At 39.3% G+C, this 23,495-nt stretch overlaps 1 protein-coding gene across 3 annotated transcripts in view; it reads left to right on the top strand.

The window, feature by feature from the left end:
* LOC147332054 (myosin-10) overlaps window positions 1-23,495 on the top strand; it is a 67,395-nt gene that overhangs the window by 14,905 nt on the left and 28,995 nt on the right. For all 3 annotated transcript variants that reach the window (XM_086288462.1, XM_086288460.1, XM_086288461.1), the window contains exon 4: window positions 22,015-22,042. In XM_086288462.1, the coding sequence (XP_086144588.1) occupies window positions 22,015-22,042 (28 nt within the window). The remainder of the gene's footprint in view (window positions 1-22,014; window positions 22,043-23,495) is intronic.

The raw sequence follows: 23,495 nt of genomic DNA, 5'->3' as shown, positions 1-23,495 counted from the left end.
TCATGAAACTGATCAATGATCAGCTGATCGGCTTTTCTCTCTTGTTTGTTTATCGCCCACTTTGCGCCAGAAAGAGGAAACCAGCGGAGGTCGCGTTAAACAACAGCAGCATGTTTAAGCTTGATCAGCTGTTGTTAGAATTTATTGAATATTAATTTCTAGTATCAGATGATGTTTGCTGGAGCCACAGCTGTAAAAGCTGCTGGTCCTGATATCAGTTTGGATATGTGGTGAGAGGGAAACATGAAACCAGGAGATGTCCTTACTGAATCATCAGAGCTGAACAGGTGATGGAGAAACAGGTTTACCTTTTAGGTCACATGAATGAGTTGAAGGGAAGTTATGAACTGTTTCTGAGAGACAAATAACACCAAGATCCTTTGTAGCTGACAGCTGGTAACTTGTGCAGGGGCGGGTCTAGCAAGGTTTTGCCAGGGGGCTAGGTAGGGCATCAACAGGGAAAGGGGGCACAAAGAAATACTTTTCTTTCTTATTCTCATTTAAAATGTCTAGCTTTTAATAAATAATTATCTGAATCTTACAATCAAAGTTTTTATCTGATGTAAAATGTATAGAAATCATATATATACCAATAAGACTGTACATCACTGTCACAACAGCATTTGTCTTCATTCAAAGGCTTTATGGCTTTTCTTGTAATACCTGGTGGGCCGGTCTCTAGTCAAAATGCCTGGGCAGATTTTTTTTGTCCCAGTCCAGCCGTTGGCATGACACGCAGTGAGTTAATCTGAGAATGTGGATTAAAAAATAAATGGCCGGGCCAGCGATGCACATCACAAATTAGCTCGCATAGACAGACTAGTTCTGCAGGTTCTTAATGACGGTATCTTAGCTAACAACCCCAACTACCAGATTCAACTTGTAATTGCCTAAAAATAACTTACCAGTGAGAGGGACATTGCTAGCTGGCAGTTTTTTCAAGCGATGTTGAAATTTCCACATTCCGACACTTCAAATGCTTCAGGAGCACCGCGGAAATACACGTATACATCTGTAGACTCGAGACAGAATTCACAATGCGTTTTCGGGACTTTCAGGCATATGGACCAGTTTTTTCTTTACTGACCAAACCAGAAAGCTTTAATGAGCAGCTGGATTTGTTTCGCATTAACTGGCTAAGTTAATGCCAATTAATGTGACTTCGAAATGCAGCTGATTAAAATGAAAAGCTCGACTCTGTGGGGGTCCAAGTTTGCAGAACTACGAACGCAGCTGGGATGCATAGCTGTGCGTGTTCATGGAGCTTGCATTTTCACCTGCTGGACATCACTAACTGACTAGTTTAACTGTCTTCAAAACATTGCAGAGGCCTTATTGACAGTATTTGGCTCTAAATATCTGCGTGAGCAGATTTTCTCTCACATGAGTGTCCTCAGGTAGCCGTCTGAATGCTGGACACTCGGAGACCTGTGTCTCTGAGTGGGAGACCAGAGATCACATTAACATGTGTATCTCTGTATTAACAAACATGTCATATTGGCCCAGTTCATTTTTCTTATCATTGTTGTGAGATCTGTTGTATAGTTCATTTGCTGTTACGGGGTTCTTGTTATGGATAAAAAGTCTTTTTTTGTTTCAAAATAGCTGATAACTATTCGCTGATAGCTGCAAACATCTGCAAACAAATGTAATTCTATAAAGTTGTTCTATATAGTGTGTAACTGTTATTATAGAGCATTATTAAATTATTGCTAATGCAGTTATATGGCACATTGACTTCTGAGGAAATTTTAGATGGCACTCATCATCGGAAAGGTTGCCACCCATGGTATAGGTTATTTTTATCCAAATACAAATCACATATTAAAAGCAGGCGACACTGAGTCAGATAGACTGGAATGTCTCCATCACAATGTCGTGTAGATAACTGAGGGAGGAAGAGGAGACATATTTAGCTTTTTTCACTATTGGTTGCTGACGTCCTCCTATTTTTAGTTTATAGCTATTATACTTATACTTATATCAAATCTGTCAATTAAAACTGCAGATAAATGTTCTTAATTAAATATGCCATTTAGGTGCATTACCCTTTATTTAACCTTTTTAGGAGGAATTTTCCCTTTACTTGATGAGGCACAGCTGCAGATGTATTGGTTTTAAGCTCTGTAAGACAAACTGTGGGACATCTAAATATAGCTGCACTGCGATGTATACACATGCACTGCAGCCCTGAACTTGCCTAGTCATTTCCCAGCAGAGGTGCAAGTGAGAACACAAATGTCTGAAGTCATAGTAGACATTAATTAGGTTTTTAATCTGCCATCTTTCCAGTACAATACATCTGTGTGATGTTATATTGCACTGATTTGTGCTGATGTTATAACAACGCTGGAAAAAGTCTAATCAGTTTGTCCAATTAATGAGAACACAGAGGATGAGAACCATCTCCTGCTGTGTGATAATGTCTTAACCTTATCGCCCCAGTGTGTTTTACTTTTTGTTTTGAAATGTGTATCCAAAGCACATGTAGTGTTGTTAAAAACAGGTCTGCAGATACTGGGAAAAACGCTGTTGTGGTATATGTTTAGTTTCTCTTCCTCCCCAGAGTTGCAGATACACCTATATATGAAATATCTCCCCAGCAAAGCAGAGAAGGAAGATTCAGAGGTAACAAAACAGTCACAGAAGTGGAAAATGTCTTGGAACACAGAGATGTGAAGGAGGTGGGCTGTGCTGAAAGAGTTTGGGGGGGGGGCATAGAGACGTTAATTTTGAAGGGGATCCTTGGAAAGGGTTGCACAAGAATAAAAGATGGCAGAGCCCAACAGACAGGATCAAAGTTTAAGGAGGAATAACTACGAGGGAAGAGGAAAGACGGCAAAGACTGAAAAGGAGTCAGTGATGGAGATGGGTAAAAAGGAAGAAGGGGCAGAAGCGACACAGTTTATGGGGAAATGGAGTAGAGGGTACAGGGGAAAGGCAGAGGGGGTGGCTAGCATTGTGCCTCACAATGGGGGCTTTGTGCAGTCTGGAGGGGGCTGGGACCAAGGCCCTGTGAGTGTGGGTGCAGGCAGGGAGGCCTGGAGTACAGAGTGCTTCCCTGGGAAATGGGGCCACTTGTTGGGGCAGTGAGGGCTCGAGTGGCGTGCTGGTGAGGGGCACACCCAAGATCTGACTGACAAGACAGGTGTGTGTGTGTGTGTGTGTGTGTGTGTGTGTGTGTGTGTGTGTGTGTGTGTGTGTGTGTGTATTGAGGAGGGGGGGCAGTCAAAATGACTGTCTATACTCCGAACATACTGAAGCTATAACTTCCAGGGAAAGGGTGAAGCTTGTTCAAACAGCATACTTGGATGAGTGTACTGCAAATATACTCCGACTCATACAAGCACACACACACAAATATATGTGAGGGGATGAGTCTTTAATGACAGGCAGCTGCGGAGTTCGTGGAGGATAAAATCATTTTTCTGTTTGGGGGTCATACATCATTTCTGATTTATGGTTACAGTCCTCTCCATGTGTAAACACTTATAGTTTTCTCCTACCTAACCTGGACAGGGGCAAGGTCCAGAAAGCTGTTCTCTGTCAGTTATCTTGGTATCCTTGGTGTCTGACATGGCTTCTTTTTTTTTTTAACTACACGTTGATGGACTTCAGAGTCTTGGTAGAAATGTAAAAATTCCTTAACTGTGTATGTTAAGAAGAATAAATGTATTATTTCTGCTTAGTTCACTGATTTGACTTTATCGCCCTTTATTGTCATTGTACATGTACAACAAAATTGTGGATTGTGTTTTATTGCCCAGTGCCATAGTGTCACTTTTCTAAAAGGATATTTTTTGAGCTTTTTAGCCTTTATTTGGCAGGAATGTAGATGCATCATATGCCTGAATAAATGGATCCCTACTTAAAATGGTTCAAATATTTTTTTATTACAGTTTTGTGGATTTCCTTTTAGGGATACCAAAACCTCTTGGGTTTGATAATCTTTTCCTAAACCTAACCAAATAGATTTGCTGACTAAACATAACCAAAGAGCATCTGGAAAACATTGACACAATTACTACCTCGGTCTGGGTGAAAGTCCTGTTTTTGGCCTACCTATGCATCTCTAGTTTTTATAGCTCTGTATTTATTTCAAGCCCCAAATGTATAACTATCTGCGTGAGATAGGCATTAGTCTACTATGTGTAGATAACACTCTCAGCCCGAACACGGTGCCAATGTTTGAAAAGAGTGGTGAGGAGATGATTTAAGGTGGAGTCACTGTCATATATTCCCCTCGTTCTTCGATAGTGTTGTCATCAGAGAAGCATAGCACTGATGCCAGAAGCCTCAGCAGTACAGATACGATTACCCGCCGTCACTGCTCTCTCTCTGACAAACTCATAACCCTCTGAAGGCAAGAGAGAAAAGCAGATGACTGCTCCATCACTGGGTTTAATGAGCAACTGATTACATGTGCATATTTACTGATTTGTAAGGTAAATATATGCACAGCAGTGTAGCTACAGTACAAGGCTGCAAATCACTTTTTCCATTTTTGAGTTAACAATTACTCTCATAATTTCTCTTTTGAGAATTTACTCCACTTCTACTTGTTGCTGTTGCACAACATTAAGTTTGACTTATATTAGTTACACCCACTAGATTTTTGCTTAACCTTGTTACATTTTCAGATTTATTGTATTTTTTTAAACATCTTCTTTCACTCGTTTTATCAGAGTCAGTCATCATCACACTGATACATTTTTCTCCCTATGATTGAATCCCTTTTCCCCCCTGTGTGTATGGAATTCCTGTGGGGCTGCAGAGCTTAGCGCTATGATATCAGAGGTACCAGCATAAACACACACACAAACACGTGAAAACCGCCTTGTCCTGTTGGATTATGGCAGGCCTAGCCATCACAAAGAACCACTGTGGACCAAACAAGCCCCCCCGATGGCTGCCATCTGCAATCGATTACATTGCCAAACGCTTGCTGCCATATCTTCCGCAACTGCATTCTCTCCCCTTTCATTTGGTGTAAAGGCAACACCCAACAGGACGAGGCTAATTTTATGCTCACTGTAGGCAAACTGTTATGCAGCACTTAAGCTCTGTTGGGAAAAACAAACCTGGGCGTATGTCACATCTATAGTTATGCAGCTCAGTGCGTCCACTGTCTTGAAAATTTGTCTTAGGGATAATGTGGATAGTATTTTGAGGGATTTTTGACAGTTGGTAGCCATGATGATCATGAAGGAGTTGTCCCTGATGTTCCACAGAAGAAGTAGAACAAGAAAGGTTTCAAACGTCTTAGTTATTTTATATTATGTTCCCTACTATGCGATAGAGGTTTTAATAGTAAACAGGCAGGTTGGTCCACTAAAAACATTATCTTTGGACTTCAGAGAAATCGCAGGTTTCTCATTTGTACTCTGCACTAGAACAGCGATAATCTTGTTTTAGTCAATGATGATCTAAATAGTGACTGAGCATATCAGAAGAGGAGACTGAATCCCACCCTCATTTGCTATTGTTGGAAATGGGAACATGACTGTGTGTTTCTGCTATTTGACAGCGCTAGTACTTTGTCTGGTATGGCCACTGTGTTCACTGAACCAAAAAAGTAGATTAAGTCTCAGCGTTGCTATGTCTCTCTACTCCATGTAGTATCCCATGTGTATGGATTTAGTGTTAATGTATTGTGTTTCTTTTGTCAACCCGCTTGGACAATTTTTTTCCAAAATGGAATTTTCAGGCAGTGTTTGAATATGAATATCTTGAAAAGCATGAAATTTTCACTGGCCTTTCTTACCGTCAAAATGAGTCATGATATATATCTCAAGTACTGGCTACTTAAAAAATGAAATACAAATTTAAGCAGTTCTACAAAGTATCAGTATTTATTTATAGTTCAGGAAGTATAAATAAAAGAAAAAATAAATTAAACGAATGACAAAACAAACTGATTTTCTCAGTTATAGTTAAAGATCTTTTACATTTTTATTCCAATTAAGCTATCTATTGTTATTTTAGTTTTAGCCAGTACTGAAACATTTTTTGATGTATTTGTCCCAAATTACAGATTCTGATTCATTCTGATAGCAATAAAGGCCAATGAAAATTTCAGGCTTTTATCTTTAATAGTTTTCAAAATATTCATGCCTCAGAGTTCAGTGTACAAAAAAAGGCCTGAAAGTGGGTCAACAGACCATTTTTCAAAAAATATCTTTTTAATAGTATTGATATATAATTCATAAATTTATACCAATAATTGTAAATGTTCAAACTTTGTAACCAAAAATTTTTTATGCAAAATGGAGATGGTCAAGCAGAAGGCCCGTGGAATGGCTCATATGTTAAACTGACCAGACTCACGAAAATAGCATGTTTACTCTTTTCTCTTGTCATAGTAACTGAACAAGGGATACTTTTTAAAATAATTTATCCTTTTCAAATTTGTTAAAGCCTAATGTTTTACATATTATTATGGGCCTACAACTTTAAGCCTGGTTGACAGGTGACTAGTTTTGGTTAAGTGAAACTTTATTATCCTAACAGGTTGTTACTTAGCACTCCACCCACTAAACTTAACATGGCCACTCCTGTTTCCAAAACCAACATGGCAGCAGCCAAAATACCAAAGCAGAGGCTTCAGGATGCAGACTCCATTCACCAATAGGCAGGTAGTTCATGTTTCATAGACATTCTATGCCCCACAAAGTTGATTCTGTTCATGTGGACGTAGCGTTTTCAGTCTAAGACTGAGGAAGAAACTTGGATGAGTTTCCCCCACTGAAAAGTCTACATCCAGATGAACAGGATCAACTTTTTGAGATTTACCCGCCTGAATGATTGGGCATGCATCAACACATACTATGGTTGCAATCATTCTCCAAAACATATTTAGGTGAATTCATGTAAGCACAGGATTAGCTGTGTCCATGGATGCTGAGATGCAGTGCTTCTCATTTCAACTCAATTTGGTTAATGGTTCAATTTACAGATGTCTTCATCCTGTTTATGTTCTGATACCATTACAAAAGGATGTTGATCTGTAAACTGCTGTTCCTCGTTCGTCATGGTCTGTTTGGACAGCGCTGTTCTTTATTTAATAATCTGAATGGTTACTCTTCAAAGCTGATGCCAAATTTAGATCATAGAAGATCATCAGATCGCCCACAGATGTGCTCCACACCACTCCAGCACCTCTTCATGAGAAACATGTGGGAACTGGGTGTAAACTCCTTTCCCTCTCACATTGTCTCTATCTCTGTGTCTATCTCGATACCCCTCATTTTCTCTTCTTTGAAAAATGTGCTTTGTGGGACTCAACATAGGAAAGACTCCAGAAGCCTACTCCCTGTGGAGTCCAGCTCAGACAGAATAACACAGGCTCTACATGTCGAACCCAAGCCGACGGGACGTGGGGCCGAGAATATTAATTTGACATGCAGAAGTCTCTACATTCCAATCATATGCAACACTTTCTCAGACTTCCTCTAACCTTTTTTTCACAGACAGCCATGCAGTGTTACAAATGTTTTTGGGGTTAAGGTTGTCTTGGCTCTTAGTATGAGCGCACACTGATACTGTCTGTTGATACAGTCTAAAATGCTTTAGATATATCAGTCTTAATATGCCTGCTAGGTAATCTAATAAATAATAATAGTGTATATTTTATAGGTTGATATATTGGTGAAGTGGTTAGCCTTACAGCAAGAAGATCCTCGGTTTGAATCTGCTGGCTGGAACCTTTTGTTGTGGAGTTCTCCGACTTCCTCCCACAGTCAAAAGGCATGGATGTTAGGTGAACTGGCAGTTCTAAATTGGCAGCAGGTGCAAATGTGAGTGTGTCTCTGTTAGATAGACTGGTGAATAATACAAGGTGTACCCTGCCTCCTGCCACATGACAGCTGGGATAGGCTCCAGTAACCTGGAACTGAATAAGCTGAGGTGGATGGATAGATTTTATATTGCCATGAAAAAGGCTTTCTATGAGATTAGCTTAAGTGGGTATTATTCCTAAGAATCTTGTTTACAAAGGGTTGTAGATTTTCTGTCCTTCCGTTTCCAGTAGTGTGTTTGAAAAACGGTATAATTGTTAGTAGGGCTGCTCGATTATGGCAAAAATGATAATCACGATTATTTTCACTGAAATTGAGATCACGATTATTTGACGATATTTATTTAACCCTTTAAGACCTACCATAGAACCAAGTCCGCCAGAGCTTATATTATTTTTTTACATGCTGTAGTGCCATTTGTGGGAGCATTTCAAGTTGCTATACATCAATACAACTGTTATAGCCCAAATTTTAATAATATGTCTGCATTAAGTCCATAGTAATTACATTAATTGCAAAAAAGCGCAATAAACTACAAAAAAAATTGAAAATCGTTTTTGGTTTTTTTTTTTACATATATTTCTACTTGGAGAAATTTAAGAGGTTTATCCCTCAAAACTAAATACAAAAAAGTTGCAAAAAATAGTTTACAACAACAGGAAATTTATTTTGATCCTATGATGCAAATTTGCAAAGAAAACAGCAGGTGCATCAAAATAAACTATTTCCAGCAGTGCAATTTGAGTTCTAAGCATCACGGAATCTATTCAGAAAAGTCAAACATGACTTATAAAAACACCAGTATAGGTATAGGCCTACAAGTAAAAAACTACATTTTCCGCGAAAATGACGTCACTTCCGGTTTCGGGCAGGAAATGCGACAATGTGGGAAGTGTTAAGAACAGCTGATCAGATCGGCAAAGTGTTTCTGGAATATTATGTTTTTGTTCCTGCAAGTGCTTTTTATGCAATTTTTGCAAAGCTTTATGTGGAAGCAAACCGTGACTTAGGACAAGCTGATGGCATAAGATGTAAGTACAACTCCTCTGGTTTCATATGCAAAACAAATTATTGCGCTAGCTTACACGGTTCAGGTTCTACAGGGATTTAAAAATAGTTACGCAAAACGGAGCGTGCTGCTCTGACTGGCTTTAAAGGGTTAATAATAACAATGTATTGAATAATGACTTTAAAAAATAATATAAAATAGTGTGCAAATACTGATAACAGTGCAAATGTTTGCAATATAAGAAATAAATGAAAAATGTAAACATCTATGTTTAGTGAACTTTGCAGTGTTGCTTTGTGGTGCAGCTACTACACCATAGCAAAGTTTACACACTGTGTCTACTTGATCCACGTCTGACTCCGCAAACCCATAATGTTTCCACACCACTTAAGTTTTTTTTTTACCTCTCTTTTCAACCAACGGCAGTCACTCTCCTGTCCAAATAACTTCTGCTTAGCTTTCCGAGCTTTCCTCGGGTCCTCTTAATTGTTGTGATGCGTGTTCGAAATGCAGAGAGGTGCGCTCGATTTACCACACGAAGCAGCGCGAGAGTAAAGCACGAGGGAGGGAGGGGCTAATAATCGGCTCAGTCATTTTTAATGATCGTTGAAAGCCCAGATCGTAATCGTGATTAAAATTCGATTAATTGAGCAGCCCTAATTGTTAGCTGCAGCTTTGTCTCATCTTAAAACTGTGGCTGTTGTGAAAATCCAAATTCCTCCTTTCATGCCAAAGACAGTTGAATACACTTCTTATCAGCCGGTATCCCAAATGTAGTTACATACTCCACTCTTTCCCATTGTGTCCTCACACTCCTAACTATATGTATGTCTAATAAGGGAAAAATGCCAAAGGTAATGGTGAAAAGGGTCAGATTTAGCATTTTATAAAAAATAAAAATTCATCCTTGTGGTTTAAAATGTGTGTGAGAAAGAAAGATATGGAGAGAGAGAGAGAGAGAGAGAGGAAAGCCTAACATGCTCCAGAAAGGGAAGCTGAAGGTGTAAATGATGATAAAACCACCTCCTCTGCCACTCCCAGGTGGTCCCTCACACACTGGTGTTATTTCCAAGAGGGTGGAGACAATCTATTTCTGTCTGTGATCTCAGCTGCCAACTGTCATCACTATCCCACGAGTGACACAGAAACATCCTTAGGATTTCGTTTGCAAGCGAGTCAGTATTTAAAGCTGGAAAGCTCCCGTTTCAGTACTGTTTTCTTTCTGTCTGCCTCCTATCTCAGTTTACTCCTCTTCATTCTGCTATCTGGTCGCGTCGCATCACACCCTCCTCTTTCTTACTACTCTCTTCCCTCTCATGGGAAGTATTCGCCTATGCCAGATGCACAGGGGAATGTCCTGTGACTGTCAATGGGATCTAGTATAGTCTCCACCCTTTTGTTCATTTGTTGATGGTGTGAAAATGATGCGTCTCACTGGCACATTTTAAATTGTTTTTTCCTGGCATGGAGAAGGGTTTGATTATTGTGTTTAGTTGATGATGGAGCACATCAGTTTCCGAGTAGGAAAGCAGGCCTCATTTCCCTTTAATGCCACCTCTGTTGCACCACCAGCCTGCTAAAAACAACGCCTGTTCCACACCCAAGAGGCCCCAGTGCTGGAATCAAGGGAAACCAGGAGCAATCAAATTCCAGGACACACACTCTCACACTGACTGTTACTTGCAAAGGGCTTGGCATCTCGATGGGGCTTTCTGCCCTTCTGTTCTTGTGAATGCCTAACTGGCAGCTGGTTCAACAGCATTACATTGAGAAATGCACTTGAGCTGTTTAGTCACTCAGCAGTTACAAATGGCCATATGTAAAGAAACGAACAGTACAAACGAACGTCCTACGAACGACAGTAGCTCAAATATAAGCTGGAATGTCTTTAAATGTTGCATTTTTTGTCCTTAGCTGAGAGTCATAAAGCTTTTCAGTGCCTGTTAACAATTTGGTTTTATGCCAAATAGTAACAGAGCTCACAATTTTACTACATCAATGTCTTAACAACGTTAGTGGGATGTTGTTAAACCATCATCCATTCACTGCAGCTTACTCTGCTCTATACCCATCCAGGGAAACAATGCTGTCAATAAACACTCAACGGACACTTTGTTAGGTATATCTTGATTGTACTGTGTACTAGTACTACTTATTGCACTTATTGTACTGGGTACTAGTACTGCCTTATTTGCTTGTGAAATAGGAATATGCCAGAATTCAGAGGAATCATTCCTCTGAAATTTTGGTCCATGATATGGTAGCATCACAGCTGCTGCAGTTTTGTCAGCCATTTGTGTGCAGTGAACTCAGTCTCGTGTTTAACAAACCAGTTTGTTGTGCTTTGAGCTTGGTGACATGATTTGTTGTGTTATCCTGTTTGAAGCAGCCGTCAGATGGATACACTGCATCAACCATCCCTTTATGACAATGTAGTCATAAAGGGAGGAACACAGTAAGCAGCAATACTCGGATAGATTTGTGAGTCTAAACAATGCTCAGTTGATACTAAGGGGTGGAAAGTGTACCAGGAAAATATCCCCAACACCATTATAGCTACCACCAGCCTAAACAGTTGATACAAGGCCGTTTAGGCCGCATTTGGCAACAACATGCTTTTCATTTACCATCTGAATGTTGCATCATACCAGGGAATGTTTTTCCAACCTTCTGTTGTCCACTTTTGGTGAGCCTCTTGAATTATAGCCTCAGTTTCTTGTTATTAGCTGACAGGAGCAGCACCTAGTGTGGTCTTCTGCTGCTGTGGTCCATCTGCTCCAAAGCTCAAGGTGTATTCAGAGATGCTCTTCTGTTACCTTGGTTGTAACCAGTGAATGTTTGAGTTACTGTTGCCTTCTTATCAATTCAAAGCGGTCTGTACATTCTCTTTTGACTTCTGGCAAAAACAAGGTGTTTTCTCTAGAAACCCTAGAAATGGTTAAGTGGAAAAATCTCAGTAGGTCAGCAGTTTCTCAAGTACTCAGGCCAGGCCATCCGGCTCCAACAACCACGCCACATTCAAAGTCCCTTCACCATGCTGGATTTGAACTTTAGCTAGATGTGTTGACCATTTCTTCATGCCTAAATACATTGAGTTGTTTGGTTGATTAGATATTTATATTAACGAACAGTTGAACAGTTGTAACAGTAAAGTGAGCATTTGGTGAAGAAATTCTTATAATTCCTTTAAATCTTGAGGAAGTCGGGATTAAATCTTGTGTTTACTTCCTATCTTATTGTTCTGTGCTCTTAAGTTTTGTCATTATGTTAAAAAAAGAGTAGGTGAACATTTGCACAAAGTTGAGGTGAAAACTGCCGCGCTAAACATTCAAATTAAACCATTAAACATAAAAATATAAAATTTAAATGCTTGACATGTATACAGAAATAAAAGGAATTAAGATGGAAAAACCTTATAATTTGATATAAGCCAGAGTCTAAAGTGCCCTGAACACAGTCCAGTTCTCCTTCACACACAAACACACTGTTGGTGCGTCTGTCTCTAGCTACTTTATAGCTAACATTTGTACATTTGGTTTATTGGTTGTCTTGGATCAATCCACACAGACTTCAAAAAGGTTCGGCGCTCTTTTTGGCTCAAAACGAACATTCACTTCGCTTTCTGTCCAAACACACGTTTAGAGGGAATATGTGATAACGTAACCCTGATGATTTCATGTATTTTCTTGGCTTGTCTTTGTGGCCTAGTGTGGGGTTTTTTTTTCTTTCTTTTTTCTTCTTTACTCCATTCCACACCAGAGATTGTGTTAAGTGAGTGTTTTTACTACCTTAACTGCCTTTTAGATAATATATAATGTCTAAATGTGTCTGTTTTATCGAAGTTGCTGTTTGAGGATGTGGCACATTACATATTACTCTTCCTTAATCATCTACTTAACTGTGTTAAGTGTGCTTCTCATAATCGTTAGGAAGCTTCCAAGTGACAGTTACACACTGCAGGTACCCACAGACACTACCCAGATCACACTGACTGTTTGCTACTTCCACTGTCTGGGAATGTGAATGAGCGCTCACTCTCTCTCCCACACACACACACACACACACACACACACACACACACACACACACACACACACACACACACACACACACACACACACACACACAGCCAGAGCCTTTCTTTTGTTTCAAGTAGCTCTGGATTCTCTCTCTGCTCCTTTATGAGTAATCAGAGCTCCATTTTTATATTACCTTCATATCTGTGTTGTGAGCAGGGAGTTGAGTGTGCATGAGTAATCCCCACAACATATAACAGTTTATGAGAGAGCAGCTCACTGGCCGTCACTCAGGATTTCTAATGTGTGTGAAGTGGTTGCCATGGTGCTATGATTTTCACTGTGTGCAGTTGCGTTTTACGACTTCTTTTATGAAGCAAATTGTGGGAGCTTGTGCTTCAGGGTGGAAAAAATGTGTTACATCCAATTGCAAAGACCCCCTGTTTTAATACTCTTTCCGTTGCTTTTTATTCATAACCAGAAAGTTGTGATTTGTGTCAAAATGCGTGTGAAAGCATTGAGTGCAAAGAGGTGTCAACTTTTCCTGTTTTGTCAACGTGATGACCGCAAGTATTGGATTATTGAAAATGAACACAAGTGTGCAGTGTTTGATAGCTGTCTGATTCATGTGCATAAACGTAAAACATCAGCTTGCAGCAGTTGTAAGCACATTATGTTGATTTAGACTTGAGCTGCATTGGACTGAAGCCACAATGCTGAGGACCATTGACAATAAATGGGCACAATTATGATTCTTGCACTAAGAATGTTTTTGTACACTAAGGTCTGGTTTCAGCTTGGGATGTGGAGTGTTTTTGGTGGCTGCGGTGAGAAGATTGGAGTTTAAATGAGAAATTTTCTTCTGCCCTCGGAGTAATGCTCATGGCTTCCCAGTATTTTAAGAAAACCCATTTCACTCACAGCTTTAAACGAGAGTCTCATTGTTTATCTTTTCATTCGAACTACAAGTCATCATTTTAGGTGATGACTGCAAGGGTTTTTTTTAAGGTTATATAATGTTTTATGTGTTCCAAGCAGGGCTGTTATGGAGCTATGAGAACAAAAGATATTTGACTCTTTTAATCTTTTAACCAAAGTAACATGGGGTCAAAAAAAATATTTCACAGTTTGAAAACTGAACTGAAAACTTGACCCAGGAGAGGAGCGCTAAGGCTGCATAGGGTTAAATAAGGTTGATAATAGAGGGGTTATGATAATGACTGAGGCTTTTGTGGAGACGGGGGGAAAGGGGGGCAAAGCTTTGGAATGTGTGGAATGAGGGTTTGTTTAATCCTCATGGGGGATAAATTATTAGCAGCAAAGGGAAACCCTGCTGTGCAAGACAGGAACGTTAAGGGACATTCTTGCATACAAGTGCCAGCATTATATGTCCTCAGTTTGCACTGTGGACATATTTAAATTAACTGGAGTGCAAAATAGTCTTAAGAAATGTTTCATTGTGTGCGTGAAAACAACAATAAATTTTTTATAGTGCGGTCAAGCATTTGTTTTTCTAGCTTTCTTCTTTCTACCTTTGTATTGAAGCGTTCCACCTCTCAGTAAACTACCATATGTCATTGTAGTAATACTGATAAAAATCAGCTTTTTTTGACTCGTTATTTACCTTAGCTGAGCTGAATGAACAGCCGTTTTTATTTCCGACTCACATTAACATCAACTAATGACCTTTGAGTTGTGGTGGAGGAAATAACTAAAGAAACTAAAAGCTAAGTTGATGAGGTGTTTAAATGAAAAACATCTGTTACTGTGAAAAAGTGATTTTGTCTCCAGCAAGTTCCCCCCTCTTTTGTGGTGTGAGTGATCTGGCTTTGCCGCATTCGTGGGGGGTAAAAGGGGAAATGAGAGCAACCGAGAGAAAATGAAGCACAAAGGGGGTGAAGATTTAGTGAGACAGTAATGAGCTACTGGAAAGGAAGCGCATGTTCAGTTTGACTGGTCCACCTACGCCTAGCCAGCATGGCATCCTGGGTAAATATGACCCTGCTGTTGGTTGCTGTGGTGATTTAGGAAACAGGAGCTGCCAAGAAGGCCAAGGTGGCAGCAGAGGCAGGGTGAATGCACCCACTAATTCATTCAGATAGCACAGGTCACAGTAAACTGATTTTTATAGAAGACCACAACAAAAATGTAACAAAAGCGCAAAAATGTCATTTACAGTGAAACAATGAACATACGTTATAACAAATAGACTACTAAACAGTATGCACATAATGTCAGGGCTCTGTGTGCGGGCAGACAGGGATGAGGATCCAAATGCAGGACTCGAAGACAGAATGCAACTCAAAACCAAAGCTTTATTGCAGGCATGAAAACAAAACATGAAGAAACACACAGGCATAATCTAATGGTACGACGCGACACTGAGCATGGGAAAACACAGGGCTTATATACACAGGTTGCTAATCAGGGAATGGGCAACAGGAGGAAGACACAGCTGGGAGGGATTGGACTAACGAGACATGGGGAGCAAAGCTGCACACACTAACATAAGACATAGACTTTCACAATAAAACAGGAAACAAGAAACCATTAAACAAAGCCGCAGACATGACACTGAGAGACAGACTAGACCAGACTAAACATGGGAGCACAAAACGTAAGAACTAATCCCGAAACAAGAATAACTGAAACATAGATTCATAATAATAATCATCATCATCACCAACAAGAGCACCACAAGAGAATAAGAAAACAATCCATGATGCCAAAAACACACCAAAACGTAACTCAAAATACTGGGTCAAACTGACCCAGAACTGTGACACATAATCTTTCTAACAGTTTACTACATGCAGTCTTAACACTCAGTGCAGCCCAAACTCGCACAGGCCTAGACAGCAGTCAGCGAATATCTGGCAACTACCAGTTGCTAGGTTACAAGGCATACTTCCTCACCTGGTTAGAGAATGGTTACTGGCAGTCGAAGGTGAAAATTGGTTGCAAAGAGGTATACAGTGGTTCAGTGGAAACCTCCTTGTGATTGCTTTGGTCGTTGACACATTGTATCCTGTAGTTTGCATGGAAAACACCAACTTGACTGCAGACTACATTATGAGCAGAAGAACACAGAATGTTCAACTTCAAAGTAAAAGTTTCACCTTTTGAAATGTGCTGGTTACAGCATTGAGGCACACGTTTTAGAGGGACATTCTCCATTTGTAGTTTGATTCTGCACTAGAGGTGGATAAACAATGGAAATATAGATAAAATTATCAACACACCAGCACTACATGCAAGCTTTATCACTCGTTAGACTTCCAGGAGTCTAGGCACTTACCAGATTAGTTGGACAAGGTGAGCAGTTTAGTTTAGTTTATTAAGATCCCCATTAGCTGCAGCAGTCCAGCAGCTGTTCTTCCTGGGGTCACACATTTTTAGATTTTGACGGTGCGCCCTAAAACCTAAAACAAATCCAAACAACAAAAACAACTCCTTAAGATCAATCCAGGCTCATCTTAACAATTTCTAACTGTTATCAAAAATTCAGACCAAATAAATATTGTTTTAAAAGTTTTCTAAATACAGTTTTGCTGGTTTCTTGACAGGAAAACGGTGGCCTGTGAGAGATGGCTAATAAATATAACTGACACTAAAAGTGAATAATAATGGTGATACACACAAAATGTATCTAGTGTCACTGAGTAGCCGTATTGTTATACCATCGTTAATGCAGCAGATATATTGTTGCATACTCTCTACTTGATGGATCACTGTGTGCTTGAACATGAGGCTTTGTGCAAAACTCCCCTCTGGCAGGTGAAGTCAGTGTTACCTTTATTTTGTGTGGCCTCACAGGGGAAAGAAATCAGAAAGAGGACACTAGATTAAAGGAATGATTGTCAATCAGTGGAAAAGCTGAAAGGTGTAGGATGTTGACTGAAAAATACATGGCTGGATAAAAATCACAGGAGAGCATCAAAGGTGTGATGGGTAAATAGATGTCTGATAAGCAGAGAATGAAGTGACTGCGACTCCAGTGGAAGTCCAAGGTTGTGTGTGTTTGTGTGTGTCTGCCAATCCCTGTTTTTTCCAGTACAAACAAGATTCGTTATTTTTATCCCCTTTCCATCTGACAGAACTGATAGCTTGTGTATATGTTGCTTGTCCACAAACACACTCACACATCTAAACACCACTTCCATCAGCCCCATCTGTTACCTTATAAAGACACAGTGCAGAAAAAAAGCCTGTCTGCCTTTTTGTGTTGGATCACATCAGTTGACACTTGCAGAGTTTGCTTTATTCTTTTTCTTTTTGTAACGTTAGCAGACACATACAGCAATATCTTAAAATATCCGGGTCTGATTGTATTACTACTGACTACCAGAGATGGGCAGTAACGCGTTACTTGTAACTGAATTAACTACGGTAATCCGATTACTTTTTTCAAGTAATGAGTAAAGTAAGGGATTACTATTGCAAAAACAGTGCGAGAGTGTCTCATGACAATGACGTAAGCGAGTGCGACGTTCGTGGAAACAGCTGTGTGCAGATCAACAATGGATCATAAATCGATTGTAGGAGAGGTTGAGCGTGCAGCGTTTAAAGCGTGGAAGTACTGACCTTACTTTGAGTTTGATTACGTAAAAAAATGACAAAAACATTAGCGTCCGCTGTTCACTGCGTGGGAAGAAAACTTATTTTTACAGCGAAAAAAACCCCTAAACTTCCGAGCAAGCACCGAGTGCGCTACGACGTAATGTGAAATTCACAGAGAAACTCGCGGATTCTTCAACTGACCGCTGCGGCACACCTGCACCAGGGCAAACCTCCGCCTACCCTACTCCTGCTTTACAGGTGAAAATAGAGCAACAGGGCCGCTAGTTTTTTATTTTATTTATTTTCTGCTGTGTTTCACTTGCATTTATTTGAAAGAGTGAGTGTAAACACAAAAAATATTTTATTTTATGTGCTGGAATGTGCAGAAAATAGGTTCAAATGTTAAACAAATTTCTTCCAGTCAGAGAATGTTGCAGATAATTTAATTTTTGCTTGATGCATAAAGTTAAAAGATTAAAACTAATAAAACAAGTTTTAAAAAGAGACTTTTCCATTTGATTACATTTTGTATGATGGATTATGTAGAAAAAGTAGAATTGGGCTGAAAGATCTATCGCTTTATCACCTATTCAGGTTGTAAATCGTGTTTTTAAAAACTAACTAAGTAATTAATTACTTTTGAAAATAAGTAATCAGTAAAGTAATGGGATTACTTTTTGGGGGAAGTAATAAGTAATTAGTTACTGTTTACTTTTTTCAAGTAACTTGACCAACACTGCTGACTACTGACAAGCTGCTGCCAGAAGAACAAAACATAATTTCTGTGTATCAGAACCTATGTTTCTGGGAACTAACCCGGCACATGGTGTTTAGGTCATAAACTGCCATTTGGGCTTGTCACAGTTGTACTGTATGCATCATTTAAACACAAAAATCCAAAATCACGCTGAATTTTTTGGGATTGTTCTGTTCGAATTGCCATCAGGTGTTAATTTCAGAAACATGAGGTCATGCGCCTCCCCTGTTTAAACCTGTAAACACCTGATGTTGTTCAGAAGCTGTGTAGTTAGTATGTGTTTGGTTTTAATTTTCATGAGGGGTTACGTGCTGTTGCGTGAGTGTCCGATAGGACTTTTGGGCCTGTTTAAACCAATATTGGGTAAATCAGATGAGCATCAGGTCTCAGACTATAAAACACAGGCAGGATGAGTTATCAAACTTTGACCCGAGTTTAAATTCAATTCAATTCAATTTTATTTATATAGCGCCAAATCACAACAAAAGTCACCTCAAGGCAGCCTGATTGTCAGGGGAGATGATGCCAGTTATATTTGCATACATTAGGCTTGAATCTTTGTGTTGTATCTTATCTGCCCTACATTTACATCCGTGATTCTTTTTTTTTAATCAAACAAAGCTGATTTTCCGTGGAGAGAAAAGAGAATCCCTTTTAATGTTTTCACATGAACACACTCGCACAAACTCATTTGTCACCTGCTTTTTGTCACTTAAAGGAAGTTTCCGCTTTAGTACACAACAAAAGGACATTTCTCTAGGGAAATATAACACCTTAAAGACTGTTTGAGCCACCTGTGAAAACTGAGCCATGTCAACAAGGTGTGAGTAAATTTCTGTGCCAAGTCCTTTAAGCTGAACTATCATCTCTGCGGAGCGGATGGCTTTTAGAGAGACCACTGTAATTATCCATTAGAGCTTTTAGTTAATCGCCATGTTTTTGTGAACCAGCTTTATTCACACATAAAAAAGAACCACTCAACAAGATTACTTTAAACATGTGAGAAAAACAGGACTTTACCTGCAAGCATCTAATGTAGCCACAGCAAAACAGACCCTCTGTGATGTCTAACAGTAAACCTGCTGCTGTTTCCCCAGCACTGATTTGTAGTTGTGATACGTTCCTTTCAGTTTCACTTTTAAAAACATAATTTATTCAGATGCTTCCTTGATCAAGTCATATGTCAAAACAATAAATAAGAAAAAAAATAACATGTTTTGTCCCCGTGTCATCATTAAATGTGTGTTATAGATATTTTGTTAGCAGTAAGGCATTCACCCTTATGCTGCAGCTGCTCCTCGGCTCAGTGCACGTTTTTACCCCCTGGCCTTTGTCATAGGCACATGTGATGAGGTAATTTCTTCTGTGTTTTCTGTCTCCTAAAGGGCAAAGCGATGATGTCAGGCTTCATTCTTCACATGGTACACAAGCAGATGGTTTTAGGTTTAGTTTTAGGTTATGACTGCAGGTATTAGTCACAGTAAACAGCTACTTAGAGAGCATGGTTTTTATTAAGTGGCTGCTCTCGTGTGAACTAGTAAATGGAATGGTGAGTGATCTTTGTATATTTGAAGTTGTACTTGAGGCTCTAAATAAGTGTCAGGAAAAATTATGGTTTGCTATCATTTTAAAACAACAAGAAAAATATTTTTTAACTGCAAATTGTTTGTTTCTTCAGAGATGACTGCGGTTTTTGAAGTTCTTTTCTCATCATTTCTTGTTCTCAGTCTCTTGAGATGAAGTATGCTTCTTGGCCTGTAGTCACGAAGGCCTCAATTTCACCAAACCAGGTGTCTGTAGCTTAGAAAACCTCAGGGAAGATTCCTAGAAAGTGTAGTATGCTATGAAACTGATAAATGTTTCAAGTAGATACATTACATACATTAGATACTAGGGATGGGTACCGGTGTCCGGTGCCATGATGGCACCGGTTCTGACATAAACGGTAGTAACCAGACCGAAAAGCAGCGCACATTTCGGTGCTTTATTTCGGTGCTTTTTTTTTCCTGAGCTGTGATACACTTTTAGCCAATCGTTTTACGTTTCCAAGGATAGTAGGCGGGGCCAGGTACGTACGTTCTGTTAGCGCAGAGCTACAGATTAAAAATGTCCAAGGCGAAGCGGTCAAAAGTCTGGCTGTACTTCACAGCAAAATATGCAAACTCAGCAGCAACAAGTGCTTTAAGCTGATACTGTGATACTGTCAAAGGAGGTAACACCTCGAATCTCATGAAACACCTGGCGACGCATAGCGTTTTTTTAAAAGCCGAGAAATGCGCCGTATTTGATGGCAGCAGCAGCAGCCGTTCTTCTCTGCGTGAGTAGCTTAATGTTGTTCTTGTGTGATTTACGTTGAGTAGGCTAACCACGTTATTACATTAATGCATGTAAGGTGAACTAGCAAACATCATCATAGCTACATGCGGCTGTCTTCTTGTTTGATGGCAGATACTCCCTTCACCCTGGCCAAAAAGGCTAAAATGACCAAAGAAGAAGTGGAAAACAGTTAAACATGAGAGGTTTTTGGACAAAGTTTGTGTTTTTTTTCCATTGTTTAAGCACTGCTTCCAGCCAAGAGTGATACCATATATGACCCATAGCTGCAGAAAAGGCTAACATTGTTATCTTTTTACAAAAACCAGCTGAACATGAGAGGTTTTTGGACAAAGTTTGTGTTCTCCATTCTTTAAGCACCGGTTTGAGCACCGTTTGAGCACCGGCACCATTTCAAAAGTACCGATTTGGCACCGGTATCGGATAAAACCTAAATGATACCCATCCCTATTAGATACCTAAAGTAATTATTTAAACTAGGTGAAATGGCTAAAAATAATACAACGTACATCAGTTTTGAGTTTAAATAGATTCAGCTTCTGTAGTTCACTAAACCATTTTAGTTTTTGACACTATGAAAGGTTCACAATAAATTCAGTTGTTTTAAAAATTGTATTTTGGAGAAAGGCAAAAACTTCTGAATTTGTCAAGACTTGGGGGAACAAGTTAATGTATATAAAGATAACATATACTCATTGCTTAGGTTTAGGGTTAGGTTATGACTTAAATGTCAGAAAATTGAAAAAATATCTGAAAAAACATGAGTAACCCTGTAAGACCCAACCTATCAAATGAGATTTTTATTAACCCTTATAACAAAATCTGCTTTTTTTGCTGTATCATGTTGTGTATGATATATTTTAATTATATATTTATTATATGTTTTTCTATCACATTTGATACATTGGGCATTTTTGGTAACTTCTTTTTTAACAACAATGTTAATTTTAGGCAGCGTTTTGTCCATAACATTTTGAAATCATGGCAAATATTGATCATGTTGATGAGATAGAGGTCTCAAAAACTCATGTATCAAATATGATACAAAGGGTATTGTAGGGTTAATTGTTAGTGTTAGTTAACATCTCTTAAAAATTTTAAATCTCTTCCCAAGATCATATTAAAAAAGTCTGGATTTGCTGCCTGGTCTGGAAGATTAAACCTGCCATATTACCAAACATGTCGTGTTTTCAAACATATTTTTAAGTCTCTAAATTAGCCCAGAGTTTCTGTTTGATGATAAGCATGTCAGTTCCCTGCTGGCTGTGGTGAAAAATGCATTCCTAACACACCTCCTTTATAAACTTCAGTGTTCACGGAGCAGTATGTTTCTCCTGTTATTCTCAGGAAATTCTCAGGAAAATGCAAGCTGTGTTTATGTACGTGTATGTACTCACAGCTCCAGTATTAGCCTGGTGAAAACTATTAAACTGTTATGTTCCATTGTATGTGACAGCTTAGCCATTGAATGCTATCTCTGTACGTCAAAATGAATGACTAAACAAGAGATGCTTTCTTTCTTTTTCTGTTTTCTCTGAACAGACCGTGAGGACCAATCAATTCTTTGCACGTGAGTACTGCAACTCTTAACTTCTCTTTTCTACTTTTGTCTTAATTTCTTTCTTAGGGCAGATGGTTGAACTGGTCTTTAAGGTGGTTCTAGAGATCAACCAGCTTGATGGACTGGAAAATGAAACTGTCTCAACACAAGGATTATATCGCTTCACCTTAATAGAGTTACATTATATAAAGACCGCTTGTCCTTGAAATGCCTTTAAATATAAGTATCTTTTATAGTTATGAGTACTTTACAAGGATTATTTATAGTATTTTTTTCCCGTGTCTTTTTATCTTCATTTGGCCAGCTCCCTTTATCCTGCCATGTTCTATTTAAAAGTTGGTTTCAAATAGCTTTTTGCGGATGCTGGGCTTTTACAGCGGCTCTACCCAATACCGAGGGAGTTATGAGTGTGGTTTGGTGGCCGGCCTTCATCTTCTTTGGCAGAGGGTAATTAAGTGCCACTGTCTTTCTTGGGGTTTGATGCTGCCAATGAACAGATGAGAAGCAGTTGCAATAATATGCCCTAAATTCAGAAAACTGCACCCCCTGTTGGGGAAAAGGCACCCTTTTAAGAGTTTAGCCCCACAGTTTAGATCAGGTGTCGAATTCCAGGCCTCGAGGGCCGGTGTCCTGCAGGTTTTAGATCTCCCCCTCGATCAACACACCTGAATCAAATGATTACTTCATTACCAGGCTTCTGGAGAACTTCAAGACATGTTGAGGAGGTATTTTAGCCATTTAAATCAGCTGTGTTGGATCAAGGACACATCGAAAACCTGCAGGACACCGGCCCTCAAGGCCTGGAGTTCGACACCTGCGGTTTAGATGGTCAACCAGTTTAGAGAAATGTCTCCTCCTCATCCTGCTCTAAGGAAAATTACTCCTGAAGAAACAGATGAAAAAGGTTGCTTATGACCTACATTTATGCAGCTCTGTTGTAATATAGATCACTTTGATTCAGTTGAAAGGCCACCATGCCATTAAGCATAACAGTGCATAGCACAGAATTATATAGTGCATAGTTTAGAATAACATTTAGAGATCCAGGCCTTGTGTGAGCAGTCAGCGTCTGGTATGTAATGATGCATAGTGTTGTATAAATGGTCAAATGTGGCAAGAAACCATGCATTAACTATGTATGATGTTTTCCAGTCATTGGAGTTGACTGTAAAAGTAGGGTCTAACTGCATGAAAACAAGCCACAGAAATGTTCTTTTAATTGGATTCATCTTTAGGTAGCGCCAATTCAAAAGCCGCTGTGTTACAAAATGTCCATATGGTACATATCATAGGACAGGAGAGGGAATATCCAGGAAGACTGAGACCTTGAAGAATCTCTCATTTAAGTTTTCAGAATCTAGTTCGACTCTCTAGCACTGAGATCTGTGAGAAAAGGAGAGGCTAGACATAAAAATAGTTCCCAAAGTCAAAGGTCTTTTAAACCACATGCTTGGCGAAAGAG

This window comes from Aulonocara sp. 'chitande type north' Nkhata Bay, linkage group LG4 (assembly GCF_057382095.1).
Source record: "Aulonocara sp. 'chitande type north' Nkhata Bay isolate Kocher_YH1m ecotype deep benthic linkage group LG4, A_spYH_male_GT1.1, whole genome shotgun sequence".
NCBI lineage: Eukaryota > Metazoa > Chordata > Actinopteri > Cichliformes > Cichlidae > Aulonocara > Aulonocara sp. 'chitande type north' Nkhata Bay.
Note: the sequence above shows the minus strand (reverse complement) of the source record. Positions and strands in the feature narration are given on the sequence as shown.